The sequence below is a fragment of the Chrysemys picta genome, chromosome 4 (assembly GCF_011386835.1).
Source record: "Chrysemys picta bellii isolate R12L10 chromosome 4, ASM1138683v2, whole genome shotgun sequence".
NCBI lineage: Eukaryota > Metazoa > Chordata > Testudines > Emydidae > Chrysemys > Chrysemys picta.
The window spans coordinates 91,485,457-91,497,942 of record NC_088794.1 but is presented as its reverse complement, the minus strand read 5'-3'; the positions used below and the strand labels follow the sequence as shown (position 1 = coordinate 91,497,942).

The following is a 12,486-nucleotide window of genomic DNA, read 5'->3' as shown; positions in this document are numbered from 1 at the left end:
AAATTTAGCAGTGTTAGGTTGATTTAACCCTGCACCCGTCCACACGACCAAGCCTGTTTTGTCGACTTAAAGGGCTCTTAAAATCGATTTCTGTACTCGTCCCCGGCGAGGGGTTTAGCTCTAAAATCGACCTCGCTGGGTTGAATTTGGGGTAGTGTGGATGCAATTCGATGGTATTGGCCTCCGGGAGCTATCCCAGAGTGCTCCATTATGATTGCTCTGGACAGCACTCTCAACTCAGATGCACTGGCCAGGTAGACAGGAAATGCCCCGGGTACTTTTGAATTTCATTTCCTGTTTGGCCAGCCTGGCAAGCTGATCAACACAGGTGACCATGCAGAGCTCATCAGCACAGGTGACCATGGAGTCCCAGAATCGCAAAAGAGCTCCAGCATGGACCGAACGGGAGGTACTGGATCTGATCGCTGTATGGGGAGAAGAATCTCTGGAGGCAGAACTCCATTCCAAAAGATGAAATGCCAATATATTTGCCAAAATCTCCAAGAGCATGATGGACAGAGGCTACAACAGGGACACACAGCAGTGCTGCGTGAAAGTTAAGGAGCTGAGGCAAGCCTACCAAGAAACAAAGGATGCAAACGGTCGCTCCAGGTCAGAGCCCCATACATGCCAGTACTATGTTGAGCTGCATGCAATTCTAGGGGTGGCCCCTACCACTACCTCACCACTGGAGTCTCACGCAATAGGGATGAGGATTTTGTGGATGAGGAAGATGAGGAGGAGGAGGAAGAGGAGGTTGAGGATAGCACACAGCAGGCAAGCGGAGAATCCCTTCTCCTCGGCAGCCAGGAACTGTTCATCACCCTGGAGCTAATACCCTCCCAACCTGGGCTCCCGGACCATGAAGCCGGAGAAGGCACCTCTGGTGAGTGTACCTTTGTAAATATAATACAGGGCTTAAAAACAAGCGTGTTTAATGATTACACCTCTACCCCGATATAACGCGACCCGATATAACACGAATTCGGATATAACGCGGTAAAGCAGTGCTCCAGGGGGGCGGGGCTGCGCACTCCGGCGGATCAAAGCAAGTTTGATATAATGCAGTTTCACCTATAACGCAGTAAGATTTTTTGGCTCCCAAGGACAGCGTTATATCGGGGTAGAGGTGTAATTTACCACGCCAAGCCAGTAGCAAATAGTCTGGAATCATTGCAGAACAAAACATTACAGCGAATGGGCCCAGGCTTTGGTGGCATTCAAACAACATCCCCGCTGTTAGCCACGCGGTGGGGGGAGGCCCGTTCATGTTGAGCTGTTCATTTTTGGCTGACAGGGATCTTCCCTGATACTAGCCACGTGGTGGGCAGGGAGGGTGAAGCAATCATCCCAGAGAATTGGGTCGGGGGGGGGGAGGGGCTTGGATTGTGCTGTACAGTCACCCTAAAACCGCAGCCCCTCCTTTTAAATGGCCAACCCAACGGGCTTTGCTTGGTATGGGAAAGGAGGGTGCTGCTGTTTGAAACCGTTCCCACGTGTTATGAAGGTTGAAGAAGCCAAAACCGTTTGCCTTACCATGGCTGCCTGCAAGCCGAATTCTGTTGCCCAGCCAAGCGTATGTGATGTCTCACACCAAACCGGCAGGCACTCAGTATAAGAGGCAAAATGTGACCTTGTACCAAAAGCACATGTGCTATATAATGTGAATCGCTTGATTCAATGTGAAATAGTCTTCCCTTTGTTCTCTAAAATGTATCTTTTTGAATACCACTCTCCCTTTTTTTCCTCCTGCAGCTGCAAATGTTTCTACGCTCCCCGTATCATCTCCGTCCCAGAGGCTAGCGCAGATTAGAAAGCAAAAAAAACCGCATTCTCGATGACGTGTTCTCAGAGCTCATGCAGGCCTCCTGCATTGAAAGAGCTCAGCAGAATGCGTGGAGGCAAACAATGGCAGACTCCAGGAAAGCGTTAAATGAATGTGATAAGAGGAGGGAGGAGCATGCTGAGAGGAGGCAGGATGCAATGCTGAGGCTAATGGGGGAACAAACTGACATGCTCAGGCGTCTGGTGGAGCTGCAGGAAAGGCAGCAGGAGCACAGACCACCGCTGCAGCCCCTGTATAACCGCCTGCCCTCCTCCCCAAGTTCCATATCCTCCTCACCCAGACGCCCAAGAATGCTGTGGGGAGGCTACGGGCACCCAGCCACTCCACCCCAGAGGATTGCCCAAGCAACAGAAGGCTGGCATTCAATAAGTTTTGAACTGTAGTGTGGCCTTGTCCTTCCCTCCTCCCCTCATCCACCACCCCACCCGGTGCTTCCCTCCTCACCTACCCCTCCCAGGCTACCTTGCGAGTTTTCCCCCTATTTGTGTGATGAATTAATAAAGAATGCATGATTTGAAAACAGTAATGACTTTATTGCCTCTGAAACCGGTGATCGAAGGGGGGAGGTCGGTTGGCTTACAGGGAAGTAGAGTCAACCAAGGGGGCGGGTTTTCATCAAGGAGAAACAAAGAGAACTGTCACATCGTAGCCTGGCCAGTCATGAAACTGGTTTTCAAAGCTTCTCTGATGCGCAGGGCGCCCAACTGTGCTCTTCTAATCGCCCTGGTGTCTGGCTGCGCGTAATCGGCCGCCAGATGGTTTGCCTCAACCTCCCACCCCACCATAAACGTCTCCCCCCTTGCTCTCACAGATATTGTGGAGCACACAGCAAGCAGTAATAACGATGGGAATATTGGTTTCGCTAAGGACTAACCGAGTCAGTAAACTGCACCAGCGAGCTTTTAAATGTCCAAATGCACATTCTACCACCATTCTGCACTTGCTCAGCCTATAGTTGAACTGCTCCTTACTACTGTCCAGGTTGCCTGTGTATGGCTTCATGAGCCATGGCATTAAGGGGTAGGCTGGGTCCCCAAGGATAACTATAGGCATTTCAACATCCCCAATGGTAATTTTCTGGTCTGGGAAGTAAGTTCTTTCCTGCAGCTGTTCAAACAGACCAGAGTTCCTGAAGATGCGAGCATCACGCACCTTTCCTGGCCATCCCACGTTGATGTTAGTGAAACGTCCCTTGTGATCCACCAGTGCTTGCAGCACCATTGAAAAGTACCCCTTGCGGTTTATGTACTGGCTGCCAAGGTGATCCGGTGCCAAGATAGGGATATGCGTTCCATCTATCGCCCCACCAGAGTTAGGGAACCCCATTGTAGCAAAGCCATCCACTATGACCTGCACATTTCCCATAGTCACTGCCCTTGATAGCAGCAGCTCAGTGATTGCGTTGGCTACTTGGATCACAGCAGCCTCCACAGTAGATTTACCCACTCCAAATTGATTCCTGACTGACCGGTAGCTGTCTGGCATTGCAAACTTCCAGAGGGCTATCGCCACTCGTTTCTCAACTGTGAGGGCTGCTCTTATCTTAGTATTCTTGCTCTTCAGGGCAGGGGAAAGCAAGTCACAAAGTTCCATGAAAGTGCCCTTACGCATGCGAAAGTTTTGCAGCCACTGGGAATCATCCCAGACCTGCAACACTATGTGGTCTCACCAGTCTGTGCTTATTTCCCAGGCCCAGAATCAGCGTTCCACGGCATGAACCTGCCCCATTATCACCATGATGTCCAAATTGCCAGGGCCCATGCTTTGAGAGAAGTCTGTGTCCATGTCCTCATCACTATTGTGATCGCGCTGTCGTCGCCTCCTCGCCTGCTTTTGCAGGTTCTGCACATACTGCAGGATAATGCGCGAGGTGTTTACAATGCTCACAGCAGCAGCGGTGAGCTGAGCAGGCTCCATGCTTGCCATGGTATGGCGTCTGCAGGAGAGCAGAGTTTCAGCGGAAGCGGTGGAGGATGATGGTTAGCACCGTGCACATTTCCCAAGGAAGAACACATGTACCCGGGAGCCCATAACAGACAACATGGAGAAATTTGCTATCGAGGCAAGAGCAGGAGAGCAGAGTTGCAGCGGAAGCGGTGGAGAACAACGGTTAGCATTGCGCACATTTCCCAAGGAAGAACACATGTACCCAGTGGCGTAGCCAGCGTCTAAGAGGAGGGGGAGCAAACATAAAAAAGGCGTCCCCCCCCTTGGCTCCTCCTCCAGCTGCACCGCTCCTCCTTCCCCCATGGCTCCTCCGGCCCTGCCGTGCCACCCCCGTGGCCTCCCCCCTCGCTCCTCCGGCTGCGGCTGCCGGCCGCCATGCTGCGCCCCCCCCCCCCCCACTCCTCTGGCCGCGCCCACCGCCCTCCCATGGCTGCCGGCTGCGCTGCGAGTCGCCAGCCTGCGCCCCCCCTCGCTCCTCCAGCCGCTTTTGGAAAGGCGCCGCTTATGGAACATGTGCTGAGGGGAAGCGGCTGCTTCCCCTGCACCCCGCTAGCTACACTACTGCACGTACCTGGGAGCACATGACAGACAATATGGAGAAATTTGCTATTGAGACAATAGCAGCAGAGCAGAGTTGCAGCGGAAGCGATTTATGACGACGGTTAGCAGTCCTACTGCACCGTCTGCTGCCAGCAGCACCCAGGACATAACAGCGGTGGTGTCTGTGAACTGAGCTGAGCTGAGCGGGCTGCATGCTTGCCGTGGTATGGTGTCTGCACAGAAAAAAGGCGCGAAACGATTGTCTGCCGTTGCTTTCACAGAGGGAGGGGCGACTGACGACACATACCCAAAACCACCCGCAACAATGTTTTTGCCCCATCAGGCATTGGGAGCTTAACCCAGAATTCCAATGGGCGGCGAAGACTGTGGAAACTATGGGATAGCTACCCACAGTGCACCGCTCCGTAAGTCGATGCTAGCCACGGTACTGAGGGTGCACTCCGTCGACTTAATGCACTTAGTGTGGACATACGCAATCGACTATATAAAATTAATTTCTAAAAATCAACTTCTATAATAGCGACCTAATTTCATAGTGTAGACATACCCTCAGAGCAGCAAGGTAAGGGCTCAGCTCTGCCTTTAGAACTAAGCCTAGAGAGCTAACTTGTTATGTATTTCAACCAATCAGATCAGCTTCTGTCTCTGAGGATCTATAACTTAAATTATATGCAAAAACTAGTATTAGGGTCAAGAAATCAAGGACTTGCAAGACAAAAAATTCCAAACTCTAAGAGTTAACATTAGTGCTTAAATCTGCCTCCTCGTGCACGTGGACTATCTCCAGATTTGGGCCATTCCTGTTTCTGGGGCTTCTCACACACAGGTGGCTGCTGTGAGATGTGGGGTTGGGGAGAGGGATCCCCTTCCCCAGTCTGCAGAACAACTCTACAGACATTCTGTGCAGTAGATTCTGACCCTCTCATGCAGCCTGGGAGCCCTCCACACTCATGGAGAAAGGGCTGGATTTGCCTCTAATCAGGAGGGTCCAGTTGATGACCTATCCTGATTAAGCCAAATATGCATTATCCTGATTATCCAAATACGCATTGATACCTTCTTTTGCAACTCCTGCCAACACCACACACACAAAGGACAGTGTCTATGAAGCTCCAGTTAGTCCTCACTAACCTGGAAGAGGGGATCTCCATATTGTCCTAGAAAGCCCGAGAAAGGCATGTTAATGGAAATAGCTGAACCCAACCAACTTAATATTTTTTTCTTATCAATATTTTCCCCGGGCCCATCTTCCTCATTGTGTTTCACTAAAAACACATCATTGTTGGGTACAGTTGATTCCATAGACGATTTAGAATGGGTGATATACAAATATGAACATCAAATAAGATTATATTAAAATAATTCCTTTGTCCAAAGATATTTGGAAGAAAAAGGAAAGTTTAATTCTTCCTGGTGGTTTGAAGGGGCTGATTCTGGAAGGGGCTGAGCACCCTCCACTCCTACTGAAGTCAGTCAAGTGGAGGGTGCTCAGCTGCTCTCAAGAGGTGCACAATGTCTTGCATGATTGGGTCCTAATGGAACTGGCTTGCTGTACCAGAGTGTATTTTAGATATAGAAGAAATTGATCCTTTTTTTGACCGTCCACAAATGAGGAGTTGTCCTGTAGTGACACCTTCTGGGCAAGTTAAAGATACACATTTGTGACTCTTCTGTACTGACTACTCACAGATTTGTATGGCCTTGATCCTGCTCCCTTTTAAAGTCAGTGGCAAGACTCTCACTGACTTCAGTAGGAGCAGGACTGGGCCTTCTTACTGCCCATGCTTCTAGTACTTTCTTCTCAGCTGCAGGTTACACAGTTCAGTCAGGACACTGCTCTTCGTGACAGCTGCTGCTAAAGGAAGCAGCTCTCTATTTATGTTCCTCTAAATGGAAGGTTTTACATAGCAGAGTAGAAAATATCAACTAATTGTGTTTTAATCTAAGCAAAATGGTGGTGATGTGATCTCTTGTTAAAGGATCACCTCGCTAGTGTATTCAGGCAACAAGCCAGCATGTCTGATGCCAAACCAACAATACCCAATATGCTACTGTTATCAAATATGGAGGGAAAACACCTACTTTGGTGCCAAGATATGGATGCTGTTTTCCACTCAGAAACTGTTGTTGGCATTTTAAAACAAAAACAAAAAAAACTTCAACAGAAGCACTGAAGTAAAAAAAACAACAACCCAGCAATTGTTTTCCTTGTTTGTTATGAAATAGGCATCATTTCTTGTTATGACTTTCCTCAACACAACTTCACAAAAAATGTTGATGTTTTTTCCTCCAGCTTGGGGACTAATAGCATAAGAAAGGTTTTGGAGTTCTGCATTGAATGATTGCATTAGCACAAAGGAATAGAGATCTGTGTCTGTACAGCACCTAGCACAATGGGGTCCTAGTCCATGACTAAGGCTCCTAGGCACTAGGGTAATACAAATAAATAATTATTCCATTCTGAGCCGGTACAGCTATGTGTACATCTAACCCTTTTTATTTTATATGCAATCCATTGACTAGAAGAACTCAGATTTAACTTTATAAAAGCATGTTCATTGTAACAAGACTGGTGATTAATTCTTCAGTGTTTGGTACACAGTGACTTGTGTTGCTAAAGCAAGTTATAATGGCTTTTTCAATAATAGTCTATTTACTTATAGATTTAAACAATGTTCTGCTGGAAAATTTCTGACCAGCTATAGCGAATGTTAAAGGTGTGCACAGTCTGTTTTCAGGAGCTTAGTTAACATGCTGTTATGTCTTTTACTCAATGCCTAGGGACTTATGTGATAGGCACAGGTTTCAAAATTGGTAAACAAATAAAATGTGACCACAGCCCCATTCTGCCTGTATAATTGAGAACAAGGCAATCAACTGCAGAGGGTTGTGTTTTTTTTTGAGGGGCGGGGTGGTGGAACTTAACCAGAAGTTTCTAGTCATCAGTCAAGTGCTAGCAAATATACGAATGGCCATACTGCATCAGAACAATGGTCCATGTAGCCCAGTATCCTGTCTTCCGACAGTGGCCAATGCCAGGTGATTCAGAGGGGATGAACAGAACAGATAATTATCAAGTAATCCATCTCCTGTCACCCTTCCCAGCTTCTGGAAAACAGAGGCTAGGGACTCTTCAGAGCATGGTTTTGTATCCCTGTCCATTCTGGCTAATTGCCATTGATGGACTCTATCCTCCATAAACTTATCTTATTCTTTTTTGAACCCTGTTAGTCTTGGCCTTCACAACATCCTCTGGCAAAGAGTTCCACAGGGTGACTGTGCATTGTGTAAAGAAATATTTCCTTTGTGTTTGTTTTAAACCTGCTGCCTATTCATTTCATTTGATGACCCCCTAGTTCTTGTGTTATGAGAAGGAGTAAATAACACTTCCTTATTTACTTTCTCCACACCAGTCATGGTTTTATAGACCTCAATCATATCCCTCCGTAGTTGTCTCTTTACCAAGCTGAAAAGTCTCAGTCTTATTAATCTCTTCTCATATGGAAGCTGTGCCATACCCCTAATCATCTTTGTTGCCCTTTTCTGTACCTTTTCCAATTCCAATATCTTTTTTGAGATGGGGCGACCAGATCTGCACATAGTATTCAAGATGTGGGTGTACCGTGGATTTATATAAAGGCAATATGATATTTTCTATCTTATTATCTATTACTTTCCTAATGTTTCCCAACATATTGGGGTTTTATTTTTGATACAATCATTTTAATGCAAACTTGAGACCTGATCCTGCAAGGTGATGAGTGCCCACTGATGTCAGTAGGAACTGGACATTCACCACACTGCAAGACTGAGTTCCAAGTGTGGCCCTTAGGTTCTTGGCTACAGTGAGCCTGGATGGACTCAGACTTCACCACATACTGTTGGAAGGCAGTGCATTAAGGGTGGGATTTGTAAAGCACTCAGTGTTGGCCTAATTTTGCCCAATATGAGTTCCGCCATTCACTTCAATGGCAGCAGAATTAGGTCTGTGCCAAGCCCTTTTGAAAATCCCATCCTAAAGTAGTGTCTTTGGAATCAAAGCCAATGGTTGATTGTAGGAATGTGTTGCTCCCTAATCACAAGCCTTGAAGAACGGCAAACTGTTCCCTTGGCAACGAGGCAGGAGTGACCTTGTTCTAGCGCCTATGTTTGGAAAACTTATTTGGCTGATTTGATTGTTTCCTCGCAGCTGGCATTCACGTGCTCAAGAGATGGGTTTGTTATCTTATGTGCATGTATACTGCCTGGCCTTTTTATGCGCAGGAATGTAACCACTAAGAAGTGTTGTAAACAAAGTAAGCAAAGAATAAAAGCCCCAGGAAAAGTTCCTGGAGGTAGAGGGGCTTTTCGGCTACCACAGACCTGGCGTTCTGTTTCCTTTCCTGCGTCGTCACCACAGTTGATTAATACTGAAGTGAGTCAACCTCAGCCCTTGTAACGATCTTATGTATAGGACCTGAAGAACAAGCTTGCACAGCTGATGTGGAACGACTGGAACGTGGAGGTGCGCCAGGCAGCTGCCCTGGCACTGGGGCAGATGAAGCTTGGGAAAGAAGTCCACGACCAGCTCAGGTGAGAGTTAACCATCTTGGCAGATTTGCTATGGGGAAGTGGAGATCTGAACTATTATCACCCAAATTTCTTGGTCACTTTTGCCATCAGTGTAGCACTACCTAGCAACAATTGCACTAGTATTTCCTTTGCTAAATGGTGGAACCTAGTTAGACACTAGATTGACAATGGACTACCCACAGGGCTGCTACAGTACTATATAATTTGGAATTATGGCATATTCTGTAATCGTAATCTATGACTGTAATCAGGCTTTCAAATACATACTGTATTTAGGGGCTTCTTTATTTACAATTACAGCCATAATAATTGCAAGCGCATCCCTTTGCATGTGTACGTCTGTTCTTGACTTGACCTAGAAATTCTCATGGGAAAGCAGTTACTGTATATATTTGTGCATAAGATATTTACATTAAAATTTCAGCCCACTAACATGGGCTCAGCCTATAATAGGGCCCAGTAGTGTAGATCGATTATATTGATCCACTTACCACCCCAATCGGTAAGCATGAGAGAGCGAGGTGATGGCAGAATTAGGGAATAACTAATCCAGTGGCTGAAAAGAAAGCTGTGGGACCCAAGACAACATTGAAAGCCAGACAAGTCACGGGTCAGCAGCTAAAAAGAGAGAGGAGTTTGGGGCAAGTTTTGTGGAGCCCACTTACATGAATCACTCACTTTTGTTAGATTCTGTCTTACAAAATGATGGGCTCTGTCCAGTTTATATGTGGGTTAGCTTATATGTGAATATATTGGTAAGTATTCACAGGCAGCCCTTCTATACTCCGAGGAAACGCTTGCCAGCAGTAAGGAGTCTCTGAATGTTCACATTGGGCATAACCAGTGCTATAACAGGCCTGATCCTATGTGACGTGTTAAATATAGGTCTGTTACACGGAGTGACCCCTGGAGTGCTGGGACTCATTACAGTGGGACTAAAGGGCTGAGTTTTTTTTTTTTTTTTTTTAAATGGGCGGTGAACAGGAGAGGAACCTTCTAATAGGGATGTAATGAATAATAATACCCAGTCAGGATAATCCTCCCATTTTTGTGTGCATCTGTCTGGACCATGCAGACCAGGCCCAGCAGTTGTTTATTCAAAATTCCTCTCAGGGTGAAGCTGAACAGAGGCGATTGCCGGATGAAGGTGGAAGCTCTCTCATTGATTGGCTGGCTACGGCTTATGACAGCGAAGTTGCTCCCAGGCTTCCTTCAGTGCTTCTCCAATGACTTTGTTGCAGTCCGAAGAGAAGCTTGCCTTACAGCTGGAGCACTCCGGATCAAAGATGAAATGGTAAGTAGTAATTAAAAAATAAATAAATAAAAAAGCCCGATAAAGATCCTGAACACAAAGGAAAAACAAGATTTTTTCCCCTTTATTAATGCTAATTCTAATTTTTGTGTCCCTTGTTCAAGATGGGATGTGCTTATGTGCATCACTCACTTTTGATAGTTTCTATCTTACAAAATGACAGGGACTGATGGCACTAAAGAGTTAAATTATTGTGGGTTGTGAGTATTTCTTCCCATATACAATAAGAAAACCATGCATCTCTAAAATGTTGGGCAGAAACATGCATGCTGGGAATCTGCCCACAGGTACATAAAATGGATCTAGTGGACAATAAACCCAGGGCCGGCTCCAGGCACCAGCTTGCCAAGCAGGTGCTTGGGGCGGCCACTGTGGAGAGGGGCGGCACGTCCAGCTATTCGGCGGCAATTCGGCAGACGGTCCCTCATTCCCGCTCGGAGCAAAGGATCTCCCGCCGAATTGCCGCCGCAGATCGCGATGGCAGCTTTTTTTTTTTTTTTTTTTTTTTTTGCGCCGCTTGGGGCGGCAAAAACCCTGGAGCCGGCCCTGAACTGCCTCCTCTCACCCCACTTACACAAACCTTCACCCAGAACGCTAATCAAACGGGAACTTCTATAAGGCTTGGAAAAGTTTAACTTTTAGAATCATAATTTTTTCAGGTTTGCATTCAATTCTGCAGTCCCTTGTTAGAACCCAGAGCAGAACCCTGGAAGTAAGGCTCTTGGTACAGTATGTGTATGTCCCACTGTAAAATCAAATGCAGGTGGTGGCCTTCAGTTGCAAATTAAAACAGGGAAAAGCAACCAGACTGGTAATTCTAGCACTATCCAGGCAGGTACTGGATTCTGCAGGAAACAGTGCCCTATCTGGAGGGCCATGGGGGCTTTTGCTAGAATAAGTGACTTCCTCTAGAAATTAACACTCATGAGGTCACACTGCTCATGAACACAAACCTGGTATGCCCCTGCAATAAAACCCATTTGGAGGGGTCTTCTGGCTCTTCTCCCCAAATCACCATCTCTATCCTGTATGTCTGTGTGCGGGTTGTGTCCGGTATTGTTTTCACTTGTGCCTTTAGGCTGTTAGCTCTTTAGGACAGTGATTTGTTCATTATTGGGTGTGGGTCACATCCTGTATAGTATCACACATTTATATGATGCTATATAAATAATAAAGCATGATGATAATATCTACTAATAGCTGTATCCTTCCACCTCAGGTGCTAACGTGCCTCTTTAAGATGATGCAGACTGACCCTCATTGGAAAATCAAGGCTTTTGCAATCAGAGGTATTGTAGTTAGTTGCTGAAGACCTATTGCTTTAATAGGATATTTTTTGTTTGTTGTAAAAAGCGACAGAGTCCTGTGGCACCTTGTAGACTAACAGACTTATTGGAGCATAAGCTTTCATGGGTGAATATGCTCCAATACGTCTGTTAGTCTATAAAGTGCCACAGGACTCTCTGTTGCTTTTTACAGATCCAGACTAACACGGCTACCCCTTTGATACTTTGTTTATTGTGAGGATTTTAATATTTTAGTTTTTTAAATTATATTTAAGATTTCAAAATCTGCAAGTTTAATGTCAGACATGGCACATGTGAACAGATAATTCTAATGGTAATAGAAATACTAAAGCAGCATCTTTGAAATAGAATACTAGTCTAACAAAGTACACAAATTCTGAACCTCTGCTACGTGACCAGCAAATAGTAGTTTTTAACATTTTAAATGTAACTACTTCCATGGATCCCATACCAGGAGAAAAAGCTCCTTCACTGATGGATTTGCAAATGGGGCACTGTGGTAACCCCAAACTTCTCAATCCACTAAGAGAACCAATCCTTCCAATTCTCCAAATTCCTTAATAACCAATATTTAAGTATTAGGGTCCAGTGCAGTAAATGAACTCAATCTGCTTTGCATCCTCCCTCTCTCCCTTCTGCGAAAGTTTTTAAGTGATTTAGAACATCACGAGAAGACTTGGATAGATTTATTTTGGTTTTTAAAAATACATTGACTCGCAACAATATTATTGCTGACTGAGAATTCTAAACTGTGCATGTGCCAGGGCCATAAAGCATTAGTCTAAAAAAAATCATATGAATGATAATATCCTTCATAATTCTACCTCAGCTTTCCTCTGAGGAGCTTTGGCCCAGATCCTCAAAGGTATTTAGGCTCCTAACTTCCATCGAAGTCAATAGAAGTTAGGAAGTTAAATACCTTTAAGGCCCAAATCCTTAAT

At 45.9% G+C, this 12,486-nt stretch overlaps 1 protein-coding gene across 4 annotated transcripts in view; it reads left to right on the top strand.

The window, feature by feature from the left end:
- HEATR4 (HEAT repeat containing 4) overlaps positions 1–12,486 on the top strand; it is a 47,976-nt gene that overhangs the window by 14,689 nt on the left and 20,801 nt on the right. For all 4 annotated transcript variants that reach the window (XR_010600632.1, XM_042849378.2, XM_042849377.2 and 1 more), the window contains 3 exons: positions 8,808–8,926; positions 10,040–10,220; positions 11,458–11,527. Coding sequence is in view for 3 of the 4 variants with exons in the window: in XM_042849378.2 (XP_042705312.2) it covers positions 8,808–8,926; positions 10,040–10,220; positions 11,458–11,527 (370 nt within the window). In the remaining variant the exon portion in view is untranslated. The remainder of the gene's footprint in view (positions 1–8,807; positions 8,927–10,039; positions 10,221–11,457; positions 11,528–12,486) is intronic.